This window comes from Mixophyes fleayi, chromosome 3 (genome assembly GCF_038048845.1).
Source record: "Mixophyes fleayi isolate aMixFle1 chromosome 3, aMixFle1.hap1, whole genome shotgun sequence".
Classification (NCBI taxonomy): Eukaryota; Metazoa; Chordata; class Amphibia; order Anura; family Limnodynastidae; genus Mixophyes; species Mixophyes fleayi.
This window is the reverse complement of record NC_134404.1, coordinates 149664014-149683897: the sequence shown is the minus strand read 5'-3', so window position 1 is coordinate 149683897 and position 19884 is coordinate 149664014. Positions and strand designations below refer to the sequence as shown.

At 38.3% G+C, this 19884-nt stretch overlaps 1 protein-coding gene across 1 annotated transcript in view; it reads left to right on the top strand.

Moving 5' to 3' along the window:
* The window catches only part of LGSN (lengsin, lens protein with glutamine synthetase domain), a 36081-nt gene extending 20961 nt beyond the window's left edge, over window positions 1-15120 (top strand). Inside the window, exons 4-7 of the mRNA XM_075200403.1 lie at window positions 4265-4325; window positions 6186-6304; window positions 9791-9975; window positions 13174-15120. Of these exons, the coding sequence (XP_075056504.1) occupies window positions 4265-4325; window positions 6186-6304; window positions 9791-9975; window positions 13174-14373 (1565 nt within the window). The 3' untranslated portion in view covers window positions 14374-15120. The remainder of the gene's footprint in view (window positions 1-4264; window positions 4326-6185; window positions 6305-9790; window positions 9976-13173) is intronic.
* Window positions 15121-19884: the final 4764 nt, after the last annotated feature.

The following is a 19884-nucleotide window of genomic DNA, read 5'->3' as shown; positions in this document are numbered from 1 at the left end:
CGAGATAATGCAACTGCACGTCCGTTCTTGGCACCAGGGCAGAATTTGAGCTTCATGTTAAATCGAGCAAAGAAGGATGCCCAGCGGGCTTGCCGAGGATTAAGGCAATGAGCCTCCTGAATAAACACTAGGTTCTGATGATCGGTAAAAACAGTAACAGGAAATATAGCCCCCTCCAACAAATGTCGCCATTTCTCCAGGGCAGCCTTGATGGCCAGTAACTCCTTGTCCCCAATTCCATAATTGCATTCACTCGGAAGAAATTGTCTGGAGAAGAAACTACACGGATTGTGTGAGCCCGAAGGAGATTCTTGAAAAAGCACCACCCCAATGCCTACAGAGGATGCATCTACCTCTAAGAAGAAGGGTTGTTCCTGGTCAGGCTGGAACAACCTGGGACAGAACTGGAGCTGAAGAGAATGCTTTCTTTAATGTTGTGAAGGATTTGCAGTTTTCCTGGTTAAAGCTGTAATGGGAGCTATGATGGAGGAGAACCCCCGAATAAATTGGCGATAATAGTTTGCGAAGCCAATGAACCTTTGAATCGCTTTAAGGCCTTGTGGCTGAGGCCAATCCAGGATGGCTGATACCTTGGTGGGATCCATACATAGACCTTGACCTGACACAATGAAACCGAGAAAAGGTACCTGAGTGACTTCAAACACACATTTCTCCAACTTGCAGTAGAGGTGGTGTTTCCGGAGTCTTTATTGAACCTCCTTTACTTGTTCCCGATGAGATTTCAGATTTTTAGAAAATATTAATATATTGTCTAAATACACTACCACAGAAGTGTATAACAGGTCATGAAAGATATCGTTAACAAAGGTTTGGAAGATAGCTGGGGCGTTACAGAGGCCGAAGGGCATTACCAGGTACTCGAAATGCCCATCTCTGGTGTTAAAGGCCGTCTTCCATTCGTCCCCTTTCTTGATGCAAATCAAATTATAGGCCCCACGGAGGTCTAATTTAGAAAAAAATTGAGATCCACTGAGCTTGTCAAAGAGGTCAGAGATGAGAGGCAGGGGATATCGATTTTTGACAGTGATGCGATTGAGAGGACGATAATCAATACAAGGCCGAAGAGACCTATCCTTCTTCTTAACAAAAAAGAAACCTGCACCAGCTGGGGAAGTGGACCTACGAATAAATCCCCGTTTCAGGTTTTCTGTGATGTATAATGACATGGCTGACGTTTCTGGACGAGATAAAGGATAGGTCCACCCTTTGGGGATCGGTTGGTCAGGAGACAGCACGATAGCGCAATCCCAGGGACGATGAGGAGGCAGGGTCTCTGCTTCCATCTTGCTGAACACATCTTGGAATTCCATATAGGCCGCGGGAAGATGGGTTAACTCGGAATGGGCCATCACTTGAAATCTTGGAGGCAAGACTTTGGACAAACATTTGTGGCGACATCCTGAACCCCACAAAATAACTTGAGTGCGATCCCAATCCATCTGGGGAGAATGCCTCCTCAACCACGGTAGCCCCAAGATGAGGGGATTAATGGACCTCGGCAAAACCAAAAGTTGGATCATCTCGCTATGAAGTGCTCCTACCATCAACCGAACAGGAAAAGTCACGGAGGAGATGGAGCCGTGCGCAACACGACTACCGTCGGAGCCGTGCGCAACACGACTACCGTCGACTGCCGTCAGGGATAACGGTTGAGGCATTGGTTTTAAGGGTATTTGGAGCTGCGAAGCCAGATCCGCCGAAATGAAGTTCCCGGAGGAGCCAGAGTCCACAAAGGCTGTGGTGGAGAAAGTACCTTTAGGGGTGCTCAGGATGACAGCCATCAGAAATTCTGGGGAATTTTTGGAATAGGGAGCAACAGTGGACTCTCCTAAAGCGGCCTCCCCACCACCGTTTAGGAGGAAGAGTTTCCCGGCCTTTTGGGGGCAAACTCTCAGCAGATGTCCCGGATCTCCACAATACAGACACAGACGTTGTTTGAAGCGTCTCTCTCCTCTGGGGATAATTTAGAACGTCCTACTTGCATTGGTTCGTCCACTGGCAAGTTGGGATTTTGAAACTGAGGCGCTAGCCGTGATACTGTTTGCCAGGAGAGCGTTCTTGCGTGCGCTCTTGGTAGCGCAAATCCACCTTTATGCACATTGAGATTAGGGAATCAAGATCAGCCGGGAGTTCTCTGGAAATTAACTCATCCTTAATCTGGTCAACCAGACCCTGCCAAAAGGTTGCCACCAGTGCTTCGTTGTTCCATTTTAACTCGGAAGCCAGGGTCCGAAATTGCACTGCGTATTGTCCCACGGACAGGTCACCTTGACGGAGGTTCAACAAACTAGTAGCTGCGGAAGCAACTCTCCCGGGATTGTCAAAGACTCTTCTAAAGGCTTCAATGAAAGAGTTTGAGCTGCTGAGAAGGGGATCCCCTCGTTCCCATAAAGGTGAGGCCCAGGCAAGAGCTTGACCACTGAGGAGGGAGAAGAGAAAGGCCACTTTGGTGCGTTCTGAAGGAAAGGCCCCTGGGTTACACTCAAATTGAATGGCACATTGGTTCAAAAAGCCCCTGCACGTTTTGGGATCTCCGCCAAATTTTTCGGGTGTCGGGATGCGTAGACAGGAGGCCGCTGTAGAGACCGTAACCACACTGGATGCTGCAGACGCAGAAGAGGTTATGGCTGGTGTAGCGGGTAAGGCACCCTGTAATGTATCGAAACGGGTTGCAATCCCTTGAACACATTGTAGGAGATGCGCCTGGGCTGCTTCCTGTTGTTCCACTCGCTGAGCCAGGTGCAGATATAGATCTCGAGCCGACGGTTCACCAGGCCCCTCCGTAGTCATGGCCAGATTATACTGTCACAATTATATAGCGTACCTGCTATTGTTGGCGCAACTCAGAGGAAGGTGCGGAATCTAACGTGCCCCTGGTATTCACCAGGAACCCCCGCAAGGAAGTATGGACTCCGCTGCAGGGACACGCAGGTCGCAGTCCTTCCAAGAGTCAACAGCGAGATACAAGGAGGTGTCAGACAGGTCGGGTCAGTAACGTTCTGGTAGCAGAGGTACAAAGGGATATCCAGAAGAATGGTGAGGCAAGCCGGGTCGGTAACTTTCAGGTAGCGTAGTACAAAGGAGAACAGGCGGCCGAGCGGGACGGCGCCTGACATTTATGACTTAAGTAAATAAAGGAATAACAATATCTTATTAATACAAATTAACCTGTAATGACAATAATATATCTAAATTTTTCCGAGGGCTTCCATGGTGCAGTATTACTTTCTGGTGGGGGTCATTATGTGCAGAGATGGTCTGTAATGGAAAAAGAAAAATGTAAGTATGGTGTGCAGGTGCCAGCTTTTAAAACACAAAAGAGGGGGAAAGTGGGGAGAAAGAAGAAGAGAAAGGGGCAATAGAAACATTATTGGAAATGGGGGCACAGAGATCCGGATTGAGAGGATATGCAAAAGTAAGAAATTGTAATGTACAAGAATAAGTGGAGTGGTTGTAATTACACTCTGAGGGCCTGAGTCATTAAGGTAAGTAAGGCAAAAAAAGGAGTAAATGTTCTCCGGGGCAAACCATGTTACAATGCAAGGGGTGCAAATTAGATTATTATTTTGCACATAAGTTAAATACTGGCTGTTTTTTCATGTAGTACACAAATACTTGATAGCTTTATTTTACACTAAAATTTAAAGTTGATCTAGGACCCCTACCCCAACTATAAGTCTGTCCCCTCATTTTAAGTTTACCTCCCCTTTCAATGCAACATGGTTTTCCCCAGGTGCAAAGTTACTATTTTTTTATGTTTGCTTTCCTTAATGACTCAGGTCCTGAAGGTAATATAATATAGAGGAAGATAGGTTTGCAGAGTGGTTGCAAAAATACTCAGGGGGTGTTGTATCTAACACTGCAAGTAGGATACTAGTGAGAGGTAAAGTCAAACTCTAAAATACAATAAAATTAAAAATGCTGAAATAAATAAAAATAATACAGATCTAAAGAGGTTGGGAAATCGATGAAGGAAAGTTTGTCTGGTCACTTCCAGATGGAATATGGAGTTATTGTAAAATATAGTTAAAGGTGAGGAAACAAAATAAGTTACAGAACTATTAGATATGGACTTGTGGTATGTTGACAGGGTTTATGTGGTGTGGCTACAGATAGAGGTCTCTAGGTAACAGTGTGTTCACTGAGAATGGTGAGAACTTGTGTTGTAAATAGGTGAAAATCGGTGCCTGCACACCATACTTACAGACTTGCATTTTTTCCTTTTTTCCCTTTTCCATTGCAGACCATCTCCACACACAACGACTCACACGAAAAGCTGCGCAATGGAACCCTCCAATAAGAAGGTCAGACAGGACCTGGTTCTCATGTTTTTTTTACCTAGGCAGTAGGCCACACAACCAGCCCAACCACAGCACTGACAATCCAAATCATTAAAAATACTAATATCTAAATGATTCAATTATATTAAGCAGCTAGGTCAGAAAATTAGAGGATTACTTAACACTTCATTAAGAAGTTATACTAAGAATTAAGTAAATAAATAACTATAAATCAATGAATTTAAAAACGAAACTCATACATTAATAATTTAAAATTTAGTGTATACAAAAGGCTTATTTCTCATTATTTATTGAATCATTCATGAATCTAATTTCAAACACAATTAATAAAATATATGGGAATGTCAGAAAACTGTTCAGAACAGTTGTGCTTTACATTGCTGAATATTAATTAAGTATTACATTGAAATCTCTGATTTTATTTGTAATTTCTTATCTGACTAGTTCACAGTAACATCATTGGTATTTTCTATATATGCTTTTTATTCTATATTTTGATACTTATAATAAATAAAGGTCATTTTCATATTTTTGATGTATAATAAAGAAACCAATACATCTGAATTACGAACTAATTGCACATGCCTCATATGAACTTCATTGTATCAATGAGGTTTATTTATAAATTATATCAATAAACCTCATTATTATAATGTAATTTATTAATATCCCATGTGGACTCTGTACACAAATAGCCAATCAAGGTAGCTTTCTTATGCTCTACCCCAGCGGTTCCCAAAGTGTGTGCCGCGTGTCTCCGTCACATGGGTGCGGCGGATAGGACAAAAAAATAAAAAATACTTACCAATCTGGTGGTGCACGGGACCCAGCATTCTCCTCACCCCTCCCTGTTTCCCTCTCACTAAATGTCGGGCGTGACGTCATCACATCTGACATATTCAGTGAGGAGCCAAGCAAAAAGGAGCTGGGAGAAAGAAGACAGAAGAAAAAAAAAGAAAGATTGCCAAGTAAGGTAAGTAAAGGAATAGAGGGGAAATAGTGATAGGAAACAGCTATATAGGGGAAAATAAATAAGGAGGGCGCAGTGTAATGGTGAAGAGGCAGTGTGAACATGAAGGGGCACAGTATAATGGTGAAGGGGCACAGTGTGAGCATGAAGGGGCACAGTGTAATGGTGAAGGGGCACAGTGTAATGGTGAAGGGGGGACAGTGTGAGCATGAAGGGGCACAGTGTAATGGTGAAGGGGGGACACAGTGTGATCATGAAGCGGCACAGTATAATAGTGAAAGGACACAGTGTGATGAATTTTGTACATATTGTTTTATTTTGTTTGATCTTATTTCTCTTAAAGATAGCTGTAAATTGTTCTTTGACAGAAATATAATTGTAAAAAATATAGAAAAATATTCTTTTCCCTTGGATTTATGTGTATTAATTTTGCAAACAACTTAATAAGCATTTCTGGCCTGACCTAAATACGTATTACGCTACTTTGACCCAACTACTAATAAAACGGAACTGCTCAGTAATTTTGTTTTAGAGGGGTGCCTTGAAAAAAATATGGAGACCCTAAGCCTGCCGCAAAGTGAAAAGTTTGGAAACCACTGCTCTACCCTGTCTGAGTGCAGCTACAGTACTATTGTTTGGTTTTGCATAGAGCCTCTCAACCTGTGATACATATCACAGCTCTGCTGGCAGCAAGCCATGTGTCATCTATGAGGATTTTTTTCAATTTTTGGACTGCTGGAGCAGAAAATAAAAGAAGACAGAAAAGAATAAGAAAAAAAAAAGATAGAAGATCCCTACGGATTTAGGTGCACAGTAAAGTGAAAACGATGTATTTATTTCAAAGACTATTAATAATGTGTGGTCTTTTTTTTATAAGTACTTTATTATTGTAGTTCTACAAACACCAATATTCTCTGGCAGTCATGGATATCCTGGCACCTGCAGGTCTACACGTGCCAGCAAACACAAGCAGATTATGGCTACCAGAGCTTGCTTGGACCAGTAGTACCATGTATACAAATGCTTTTTTTAAACACGTTAACATTACCACCCCAATAGCCACCACCCAGGGGTGTTGGGATGAGCTCCAGTGCTATCAGCAAAGGGCTGTTTTTTTCTAGAGGGATGTTCCGCATTTTTTTTTGCAGGCATGATTACCCTAGGGAATTCAGCCCCATTTTTATCTTGCTTAGGCCGAGGCCCACTCTGACAGATGGATCCCACTATGCAGTTTTCCCTGTTAAAGTGGGACCAGCCCAGCCTGTCTTAGCTTGGAGTGGGAGGTGGCTTTTGCATGGATCTTGGCACATGGGTTGAGCACCCATAAGATATACACCTGGAAACAAGTGTATCTAAAGATGGGGCCTACTTAGCATAGGTCACATCTCCAGAGGGCATGTCACACTTACATGTGCACGCCCTTACTGTACTTCAGATGCACTTGTATATCGGGGACTGGGGTAAGGTGGTGCAAGTGCCACTTCCATGAGATGATACAATCCAACTCTACATGAATCTCATAGTGTACACAGGTACAGCAATAGTTCATGCTCTATATAGTGTGATTATTGCTCATCTTACGGTAGGGAAATGATGACTCTTGAGGTTTCAATTGTGTAGATCCAACATATACAGTAATTCTAGTTAATTTTCATTCCAGATAAGGTACGCTCAGAAAATAAGAAAAAACATATACAGTGCACACTGTGCTGAAAGAAACCTATGTGGTAGGGTAAAGGATATGTTTTCACCTACAAAATTGGTGGGATGCTATTTTTATAGCCAAGTCAATACTTAAAAAAAGTCAGATAAATACTTACGGGACACAGTGAATGTGAAAAGTCCTTCAGGATCAGGAAAAAGAACCTTTTATTCAGGAGCCAATAAAATCATCATATTATAATATCTTTAAAAACAATGATTGTAAAGAATAATATACACTCACACACTATGCGAGGCTTTTACAAATTTCTGAATCTTCATTTGGCAGAATTCTGGGATCTCCAACAACTACAAGCTGCAAATTATGAATTTGCACTTTTGCACCTTATCAGGCTTCTTTTGGTGCTTGTCTCAACTTCAACATATTACTAGCTAATGGCTATATTGATCGATTAATATATTATTATAATCATATACCTTCTTCTAGAACACGTCCTATGGGCTTATCATATCATCTTTCCTTCCCTTTTTAACTTTTCATCTCTGTTTAATTTTTTTCACTGTCCTATGGTGATGTTATTGTTATTGAAAATAATTTGATAAAGTCAATCAAACTGTATAAAGCCTGGGCTCGGCTAAGACTTTTAACAAGGGTATAGTGGTTCAAGGTAAAATGGATTATTCTAATTGGTATGTTGCATTGAAATAAATATGGGAAGAGTAAGTAAGACTAATTTGTGTGCTGCCAAGAGTTATTTGTTTACAGTGAAATAAAAACATTTGAATTAAAAAATACAAGCTCTTTATAAATGAAAGAGCAATGTTGAACATTTTAGTTTGGGGTAAAACTATATATTGCCTACTATCAATAGAAGTAATGGTCTGGGTTGTATTTTATAGCACTCTTATTAAAGAGTTCTAGCAACTGCTAGTACATCTTAACAGGCCTAAATTATGAAACAATAGGTGCCAAGTGATGAACGCCAACAAGCAACCAGCAACCTTCCTAAATATTTTTGTTTACAATGGTTGTAATTAATAAAATGTGAAATACTATCTGGCATCTGGATCATCATCATCATCGTTTATTTATAAGGTGCCAGACTCCTCAGTACCAGACAGTCAGCATTACAAGTAATACAAAATGCAGAGAAACATGAAACATAAAAAGTGCATACCAGATCAACAAAGGGTATGCATGTCATATAAATAAATATAAACAAATAAACATAAAAAGTACATGTAAAGTAGACATGGATTGTGGAGAGGGCCCTGATCTAGAGCAGTTATATAGTAACTTGTGGAAAAAATATTGCATATTTGCCCTCTGCATATTGGCCAGCTGAAACTTTCAACTAATAAGAGCTGAATAGGGTCTATATGAGAAGCCATGCCCTGAGTCCCTGACATTGGACCGAGTGGTACTGAAGAAAGGAGAACAAAAAAGCAGAAGAAAGTACATAGAAGGAAAATCATTCAAAATCATGCTGCTTAGCCCAGTGTGGTCAAGGCAGGGGCTGATATAACAATTGTAGAAAACTAGCATCACACAGTAATTTAAAACAACCAATCAGCAATTAGCTATGGTCAGTCTAGCACAAGGTAGACAAATAAAAACAGTTGTTATTAGTACACTGTAAGAGTTTATCCCATAACTACAGCTGTGTGTAAATTAAATTATTTAAATTGTGTATAAATAAGGTTTATGAAATAGATATTGAGCGTCAGATAACTTAAAAGTCATATAAAAGGTTATATTATTCACATTTTTGGAAAATAAAAATGTTTCAAATTTCAAGGCATAGACGTTCAGATTAATCATCACTGTTCTGAGGAAAAAAGTTGAAATTATAATACTTTTTAAAAAGAGTCTCATTTAGTTAGTGCTCCCATCTCGAGACAATTATTAAAGGCAATCTATAATACACTAATTAAGCTAGCTTTTTGAAATTGTTCCATGGGGGAATGAATAACAGTCAATCAGAGTAAAACACATTTGTATGTAAAAATCATTACAGACTAGCAACTTGCTCCATTAGTATCAGAAATGATAAACCCTTGTAATGTAAAAAGCTATGTAACTTTTATAATAGCAATTGGCCTGTGGACATGTCTTTTTTTTTATTATCTTCTGTGGTCTCATATATCTTTGTATTTTACATTAGGTGATATATAATTCCCATTGTAGTACAGTTTTACATGCAGTCTTTTACTTTTATATGGTCATTATTAGTGGAACTAATTTTTTTTTTTTTTTTTTTTTAAAGAAGTACATTATTCAATTTTTTTAAAGAAAGCAGTTTGCTTATATGAAATGATCCTCATATCTGGGGGTATATTTACTAAACTGCAGGTTTGAGAAAGTGGAGATGTTGCTTATAGCAGCCTATCAGATTCTAGATGTAATTTTGTAGAATGTACTAAATAAATGATAGCTAGAATCTGATTGGTTGTATCTCCACTTTTTCAAACCCGCAGTTTAGTAAATATACTCCCTGGTGTGTTATCCCCCTGTGAGAGCTATGCATTCCATCATGGAATACTTCCAAAATGGGTCAGGTGGCACTTCTAAACAAATATGAGGATATATTTTACAGGAGTGACATCACTACTCAAATAAAAACTAATTGATGATTGGTTTCCATGGTTTAGTGTAGATTTTTACCTTTTTGCATGGTTTGTAAATCACCCTATGTCTGTCAACAGGAAATTATTTTGAGTCATCATTTTCAGGATGAAAAATTTGATTTAAACTTTAAAAGTTTAATTGAACTTTATTGTGGAAAGTTTACTCGTTTGTATGTAAAATAAACATGATGTTCTCCTTTTGTTTCAGATAGCATACAAGCTAAAGATGTTTATCCAAGTGCCAGTGGAATTCAGAATTCTCTTCACTTAATTTCATGTGTTGAACATATTAAACAGCAGATTGCTAGAGAAGATATACGGTTTGTCCGGTTTGAAGCCGCTGATCTGCATGGAGTATCAAGGTCAAAAATTATTCCTGCACGATTTTTCCAAGTAAGCTTAATATAATTATTTATTTAACATTTATCTAATGATTAATCTATAATTGGAAATGGGGTTTTATAACATGATATGCATGTATGCAGTGGTCGAAGTGTGCTGGTATACGGTGGTATGCCATACCGCCACTTCTCCTACTACCTATTTTGTGAAACTATCATTTAATTACATTTTTCATACCGCCACTTCTAAATTTCCACTTTGACCACTGCAAGTATGCTTAGAAATGAATAAATCTGAAAATACCTCTATACCTCTCAAAAGATGTGCAAAATAGGACTGCATTCTATATTGCAGGTCTAAAGAATAACTGTTTAAGTTAGTGGTAAAGTACTAAATATACTATTTATAAAGGACTATATGACTTGAAATCAACTTGCTGTAACTCATATTCAACAATTAGTATTAGTGCAAGCAAACTACTTGCACCATTTTATTCAACAGGCTAACGCTTCACTGCAAGGAGATTACTCATTACGATAATACATCTGTAAATCGAAAGGATAGGGGTGCATAACATTTGCTTCTTAGCCTTTGTTTAACAGGTAGAATGTAAGTTCAGTAGAATATGTGGGTGCACAGGTGGAAGAAATAAAAGTCATGCAAGGATTCCATATACAAAGGTAAGGTAGAAAAAACAGAAGCCATCCACATCATAGACAAAAATAAGGTTTGTTTTTTAATACAAATTCATACAGATAAAGGAGAGTTTATTGTGCTGCAGTGAATGATGCACTATGGGATAGAGTGTATTTTTTCAATTTAATCAAACTTTGTGAATTATTAGATTTGTAAGACGCCACAGTGCTCCCCAGCGCCGTGCAGTGGGGAAAACAGTACATACATAAAACAGAGACATACAAGGTAGACAAAATAAATGCAGATATAAAAACAAAGGGTATGAAGGACCCTGCTCATGAGAGTTTACATTCTAAGTGGAAGAGGGTAGAGCTGAAACAACAGGAGCAAATGTGGTTCAGAGTGGAGATTGGGACACTTGTGAGGGTACATTAGTGTGAATAGTGTTATCTGGGATAAGATCACCTCTAAAAAAAGAAATGGGTTTTCAAAGAAAGTCTAAAGAATTGAAGTTCTGTTGAAAAATCTGATTGAGTGTTGTAGAGAATTCCATAAGTGGGGAGCAGCACGGGAGAAGTCTTGTGGGCGGGAGTGAGAGGTGGTTACCAGAGCCGAGAGAAGGTGCAGGTCAGAGGTAGATCTAAGAGGGCGGGATGGAGAGTATTTTGATATGAGATTTGAGATCTATTCAGGGGTAGTATTGTTGAGGGATTTGTAGGTAAGGGTGAGGACACAGGGAGCCAGTGTAGGGATTTGCAAGTCTTGCAGCAGATGTGGAGAGGAAGATCAGTCTTGCAGCAGCATTTAGAATGAATTGAAGTGTGGCTATATGGGTGTCAGTAATGCCAGATAGCAGGAGGTTGCAGTAGTCAAGATGGAAGATGATGAGAGAATGGATAAGAGTTTTGGTAGCATGAATTATACTGGGTTATGAGAGAGTTCTAAACTTGGTCACTTCAAAGCTGCTTACACAAGAACTTCTCTGAGGAAACATAATAGGAGCACCTAAAAACAGATAAGACTTTCACACTGTTACTAACCTGTCCAACATACAGAATAAGAAAAGTTGAAGTCAGAGGGTCTGATTCATTAAGGAAAGTAAAGAAAAAAAAAGAGTAACTTTAAACCTTGTCAAAACCATGTTGCATTGGAGGGGGAGTTAAATTTAAAATGTAGAGGCAGATTTATAGTTGGGATAGAACATGTCCTAGATCAACTTTAAATTTCAGTGTAAAAATAAAGCTATCATGTATTTGTGTGCTACATGAAAAAAAACAGCCAGTATTTATCTTATGTGCAAAATTATAAACTGACTTGCACCCCTTGCATTATAACATGATTTATCCAGGAGAAAACTTACTCTTTTCTTGCCTTACTTTCCTTAATGAATCAGGCCCAGAGTATTTTCAGCACAAAACAATTTACCGTATATACTCGAGTATAAGCCGAGTTTTTCAGCACATTTTTTGTGCTGAAAAAGCCCCCCCTCGGCTTATACTCGTGACAGTTATAGCCCACAATGCACGGCCGTAAGGAGGGTGGTGCCTGCCTCCATAGCTTCAGCCCACTTAAGGGCTGAAGAGAAAGAGAAGGAAAACATTAACTGAAGAGTTTGGTGGACAAAAAAAATCAACTCACAAGAGTTTGGTGCTTGCCGTTAGTTCCGCAGTGGAACGCATGTGCGTTCTGGCACAGACAGTCTTACAGACATTCAGGGAGAGAGGGGGGCAGCCTGGCTCCAGTCAATACCACGCTTCCTGAAAAATACATTATTGCACACACAAAGGTAATGTTTTATGCTCAGCTACCTCACCATAATATAAATACACATGCAAAGATATATACCCACGGTCCCATTGCCTTATCCTCAGAGATATTAATGTCTATAGCAGTGCAGTCCTAGTCAAAAGTTTATATAAATCACTTATAAGAAGATGAACAGGGAGAGATAAATGTGTATTTCTGTGTAATATAGTCTTTCAAAAGATTTGTTGTATTCTTTCTTTTGGGGGGGGGGGGTATTTTTGTAAACTGACAGATATCATCATCATCATCACCATTTACGGTATTTATATAGCGCCATTTCCCACCCTAGGCTTATATTCGAGTCAATAAGTTTTCCCAGTTATTTGTGGTCAAATTAGGTCCCTCGGCTTATATTCGGGTCGACTTTTACTCGAGTATATACGGTAATGTGAAAATCAAAAGGAACAATAATAAAGAAGAAATGACAATAAAGCAAAAGTGGAGGATATGACAAAAAACATTTACATTTGAGCTAACAAGAGAACATATTGAAAAAGATATCCAGCCTATGACATAGGACTTGAATTAGAAAAGGACAATATAATGTTTTTACATTTCAAACACATTGTCAGATATTTGCGCGTCAGAGTATTTTGAGCTCTGTTATGGGAGCAATGGGGTCATTGCTACCTGTAGATCTTTTATGAAAGGAAAACCAGCATGTGAAAATTCTATTGTTATGTTGGAAGTATTTAAGGCTTTATGCTGTTAGTAGCACAATTACTTCTATAAGAGAAGGTATACAAATGTATTTGATAAACAAATAATAGCAATACTATAATAACATACGTTAAATATGTTTTGTAGGAAAAGGCGGTTAATGGCATTTACATGCCAAGGAGTTACCTTGAACTAACATTGAACTCAAAGGACAATGGAGTAGACCGCACCAATCCATCACATTTTAACAGTGACATAATCTTGAAACCAGATTTAAAAACATTCCAAGTTCTACCTTGGACTGAAAAAACTGCCAGAGTGATTTGTGACTCATTTACATTTTTAGGAGATCCACTTCTTACCTCCCCACGATATCTAGCCAAACGGTTGCTTAGTCAACTCCAGGAAAGTGGATTCTTGCTTCATGCCACTTTCACTTATGATTTTTTTATATTTGGTGTTCCTGAAATGATAAATACAAAGACAATATCATTGCCTGCTGCAACGTTGTTGACCGACCATGATCAGTTATTTATGCAAGAGCTGTTTGATGGCATGTATTACATAGGTGGGAACATTGAGAGCTTTTCGTCTTCCAGTGGACCTGGACAGATGGAGATTTCCTTTCAACCTGAATATGGATTGACTGCTGCAGATAATGCATTCACTTTTAAAACTGCCATCAAAGAAGTAGCTAAGAAACATAACTACATGGCAAGTTTTCATACAGATATGGGTTTCTATAATTCTGGACTTTTATCACACAGCTTGTGGGATGTTAATGGAATCAACAATTTATTTTATAGTGGCTCTCATGTGCATGAACTTACAGACATTGGCAAGAATTGGTTATCAGGTCTTCTTCTCCATTCTGCTGCAATCAGTTGCCTAGTTGCACCAGGAGCATCTTGCCGCAAACATTTGTCTAAAGATATTAAAGACTCAAAAGACAGCATCTGTGCCACCTGGGGATTTAATAATAACAGCTGTACATACAATCTAAAATCTCATGGTTGCAATGGAATTTATATAGCAAACAAGTTATGTTCAGCAACAGCAAACCCTTACCTAGTTTTAGCAGCCACAATTGCTGCTGGACTGGATGGGATAAGGAACGGTCTTGACTTTTTTGATGGCTCAAACAGTAGCACAGACCTTTTAGAGCTGAAAGAATCTTCAGTACCACTGAAACTAGAAGATGCCTTGTCTGCACTGGAAGAAGACAAATGTTTCAGAGCATCTTTGGGTGAACCATTTATTCAATATTTTGTTGCAATGAAACAATGTGAAATAGAGACAGAAGAGGTGGATCCTGCGAGAGATACATTTCTTGATTATTTCATATAAATGATTCAAGGTATTTTCTAAATGTAGCATTGATATATAGAAGAGTAGAATAAATAATTTTAAGCTAAATGTGTAAATAAAAATTTGAAATTTTACATTTTGCACAGCCATTTGATATTCAAATTCTCTGAAACATATTTAGATACATTGTATACTTTGTTTACTTAAATCCTATTTGACTTAATTGTTATTTTACAGTCTATTGTCCTGTTTGTTGTCATTTTAAAGAATGTGAAATGAAATAAATGGAATGGTATAATGAAATGTAAGGCATGTAAAGTTGCATAAATAACACAGCAGATGTACTTTTTTTTAGCACATAACACAAATAAAGATGATTTGTGGTAATATATAAGTAAACTCAAAATGGTTGGGTTTGGGACAAAGGTTCTGTTTTGATGTATAGGTTGGCTGGCTGAGGAAAAACAAATGTAATTTTGAATGGATTATGTCAGTAATTTTCTCTTTTATGCTATGTACTCTGTGAAATTTGCATGTGTCAGGAAGGGAAGAATACCTGCTGTGCCAGTTTATTTGAATGAATGAAACAGGTGCTCCTCTGGCCAGGGGTAGCCCCGGTAATCACACATCGGTGGGTAGGAGGATTATATTGAAATAAAGAGGTTGCTGAAATAGAAAATCCACATAGCTTAAGTCATGCTAATGCTTTATTAATGATAGATAAGAAATGCACTTACAAGCAGTGTAGATATATGAGCATGTGCCAGATAATAAGTTATCATGGTCTTAGTTTTCTCCTAGCAATGTTTTTCATGGGGTTCTCCATCTATGGGCATCTGGGGAACAACACAAGGCTACTGTGCAGCTGAAGGGCTCAATGCCAGACTGGCATTTCTGGCAGGAGTTTCTGACCATAATGTACAGCAGACCAGAAAGATGGTGTTGGTTGATACATGGGCGTAACAAAATGATATTTTACCATGAAGGAAAAAATCTATTTGGCATTAAGTTGTATAACAGAAACAAAATGTGAATACAGTGGTACAAATGCTTTTAGGTGCTCAATAAAAAAATCTCAAAACACTGTGGGGTTGATGCAGAATGTAAAATATGCAAATTTACACAGCCTACAAAAAGAATACATGCATAGTGCTATAAAAATAAATAAAATTGTCGCTCATAACCTAAAAATTGTTCCCTGCACCAGTGCTTATAGCTTAGGCTGGTAGCGGCAAATTCAGGGGACAAACAGCGTGATCCTCTTGTTGCTACCAACATTAGGCTATGATATGCTGGGATAGTGACAAGCGGGGGAAGGTTGTACACTGAGAGGTGTCCAGTTCCATCACTGATTTAAGTGTCCATTGAAAAGTTCTCTGTACCTGTGGTTAGAGATGAGCAAAATTTCAAAGCTGTCCTGCATAATATTTGAATAATTCAGCACGTGGGTGCAGAGTTGCATGTTTCCCCTGTTTCGCATGAATTGAGCCCTAAAGCGTTTATAGTGCAGAATTCCACCTAACATTTTAGTTCCAATTGACATACAAGCCACACCACAAAGCAAACTGAATTGATACTATCATCGTCCCAGCTCTATTTATAGATGATAAATTCAGCGAAAATGTGTTATTCACAAATACATTGTGGAATTGCTGTATCGCTGGAACACAAAGTCATGAGAAATGGCCGACAAAACAAAAATCCTGTCTGTGGCAAAAGAAAATCTATGAGGAAAATAATTATCTGGGATACTAATCCTTCATGTATATATTGTCACTGGCAATTTACTTAAATCACAGAATTAAAATTGACATTTTTAAGGATTTCTCCACCAAAACAATATCTTCTATGTGCTGCTGAAAGGCAATAGCAGGGTCACCAAGAGGAATTTGGGGGTGCTGGAAGAGCAACTTCTTTGGGACCCTCCATTGGTTATTAGGATAGAATAAGTGATCCACTGTCGAAGAGGCATGGCCACACCATGTTTGTGGCATGTCCATGCTGGGTGATGGTGTTGACTAGGTAAGATAGAATGTAGAAATACAGCAGGGGGATGCACAGGACATTGAGGAAGGTGAGGGATAAAGAACATCAAAGGAGAGGGGAGGAAAAGATGAACATATAGATAGAGAGAGCAAGAGAGATTGTGAAACACAATTAGGAGGCTAAGGGTTGAGGCTGTTGGGGAACTGTGTTACTCTCTCCTACCTGTTATTGCAACTTTTAAAACCTGCTGCTGGATTCATGCTTGGTTCATGGAATGTCGGAGACTGTTTGTAAAATCTATAGGTACATGAATTATGGAAAGCCGAGCAATAAGTGAACACAGTACATAACACAAATCATGCAATATATAATATTGCATAATATAATATATATAATATATACATTACAATGTAACATACATTTATTAGACATAGGCTGTATAAACTCACATGAAAGGTCTGTGGTTGCTGGATGACAAGCAGGGAGGGGCTGATAGGTTTTGGCCTGGTGGCAAACACAAGAAAGAGGCCCAGGCTTTTCTACAAATGCTTGGAGATGCAATTAGTGCTATACACAATAAACTGAGTTCATGGAAAAAATGCAATATAATAGAATACTTACACTAACATTACAATTCACACCAACTCATTGTTTGATTCAAATCAATAAGTTTTGTTATATATTTTTAAAGGAGCACACAGTCTTGTAAACAGCTGCATGAGGCAATTAGGAGCAATCAAGGGTTATGTCTGGGTTACCCAGTTCCTGGGGACAATTTGGTATTTTATTGTTCTTCTACCAATGCTTTAACAACAGAAAAATGGGCCTTGACAAAACCTGCGAATATGGTTTGCCTAATGTGGTTATATATAGCCAATAAAATATATAGAAAATTGTCATGTGATATAACTATAATAAAATACAACATCTACTCCTCGTCTGAGTATTCTGAATTCTCATGACTAATACACAATACGGAGAGCATCCTTGTGAACATTACACAATACAGTGAGCATCCTTGTGATTGTCTTACAATACAGAGAGTATACTTGTACCCCTACAATACAGAGATTATGCCCTCCCAGCCACATGATGACCCCCCCCCCACCAAATCATGCCACCACTATCATGCTGTCACTCTCATCTACATTTTACTGACACCCCCCGCCACATCATTACACCACCTCCAGTCAATCTGTACTTACCTGTGTCAGGCTGTGTGCTCCATGTTGAAGCTTTCTGCAGACTGTGCAGGAAATCTTTTACCTCTTGTATTATTGTTTTGCAGTTGTATTAGTAGTATTGAAGTGTGTGTGGCAACCAGTACTAGTTTTACTAGGTCAGCGGTGGGTAATAGGCGGCCCATCAAGCCTTCTCTTGTCCAGCGAAAAAAAGCTTGGCGTGCCGCCTTCTTTCGCTGGACTGGGCAGACGAGGTCACATGATGTGAAAGTCGGCTCCTCCTGTTCTAATAACTTGGAAGCAGCCCAGAGCTGGCTGTTCCAGAGTTAGAAGAACAGGGGGAGCCAACTTTCACATCATGTGACCTCGTCTGCACAGTGCAGAGAGATCACGCAGCACTCCCTCCTTCCTCTGTGTAGCCCCCGTGAAGTCCTTCCACAAAAACATATATTAATAAAAATATAATGCTAGAGTCCTTTAAATAATACATCAATTAATACATAAAACACATATCCCTCTGGCACTCTAACCTCTAAGATTTTAATTTATTTTTTATTTGTTGTTTTGTTTTTGATTCATTCTGCCCATGATAATGGAATACATATTCCAGACATATCCCATTTTTGGAATATTCAGATGTCTGGACCTAGTTCATTTATGTCATTCTGTACTACATTTCAAATAAGATTATCACATAAATAAGACTGAAGGGAGGGCTTTAGGAAAAGACAAGGAAGTTATGGGACAAAGGCTAAAGAATGGCTCTGTAGGCACATTCAGTTCTGCAAATAAACCTAGTAACACCATTACAGTAGCTAGGGAAATTCCAACTGCATAAAGTTTATTATACATCCATCTCTTAATATTTACATAAAAATAGAAGTGGAAAATTAAACAATACGGTTAATGTGCCTCTAAGTTGAATTCAAACAAAATACCTTATTATTTCTGGATTGTTTCAAAGCTCCCAAACTGGACACAATTTGGTGAATTATAGAAATGAAGATACTTGACCTCTATGTTAAATAAAATGATATTTCAGCCAAGGAAGTGTAGGCAATTGTGTATATTATAGTCTACTTGTATGATAAATGTGCTACATTTTAATTTAAGGGGGAAATAAAGCCACTATTTGACATTACTATAGATCATATTTTGTGTGTATTACAAAGCTAAATAACATACATAGAAACTGTAGTGTATAAAATTGCATAAACTTAAATATGTTAATCTTGATTAATATTACTTCCCTGCAGCGGGATGCCATGTTTGGGAGGTATATATTTGCCAAAACAAGCAGACAGTGACTGACAGCTATGCAAATTTCTTTGCAGAAATGTACAGTAGTTTCAAACACAAGGGGCCTGATTCATCAAGGAATGCAAAGCGAACGTACTGTGCATTTTTTTTTAAAACGCACGTATATCGGGCATAGGCACGTCAGTATTCAAGGAGTCTGTTGATGAATACGGATCTAGCTCGGCTCTGCTTTAACAGACAAGACACTGCAGGATATGTTCAATAGATATGTAGAATATAAAGTCACAAAAGAAAAACTATTCAATTAATGTCACCTGTTAATAATATTTATGAGAAATACTAATAAATTAATGAAAAAACATTTAAATACCCGTTATGACATATATCAATATGATATACCCTGCCTGTCTAACTATACAGACATTCCTTCTAATTTTTATATATTAATAATTAAATAAAGTGTTTAAAATATGTTTTATAATTTAGAAATAACATACATTATTCATGCAGCCATGTTTTCATAGTAACTTTATGTATAAAATGTTAGATAATCACATAGTGCCTTCTGCCTTCCATATTTATTGCGGCTGCCTTACCAAGGTGACGCGATACAGTGGGGGACATTATATATGTCACCATCATCAGAGATACCATGGTGTTGAAGCCCCTGACTGCAAGTTCCCATGCCAAACCCAAGTGCAGGGCTGTCTGAACAGCATTTTAGCCCCCTAGACAAAGCAGTGCACTGGGGCCCTAAGTACACAACCACTCACAGGAATAAAAATGTAAATTATCAATAAAATTAAGCTTATATTTATTGGTACCTCCAACAAAATCAGTGTTTAAACATTAAAAAAACATGCTGTACAGCAGAGATTAATCCACATAAACGTTTGGCCAAAATAAGATGAGCCTTGAATTTGAAAAACAAGAAATTCAACATAAAAATGTTACTTAGTTGGTAGATCATACAAACGGAGATGGAACAGTGCGAAATTACTATGAATTATTTATTATTAATCATGTGTTCAACACAAACATTTGCATAATTGCTTTGCATAAAATTGCTTTATAATTGGCTTGAAGTCAGTGGAATAATATACTGAAAAGTTTGCAAGCCTAT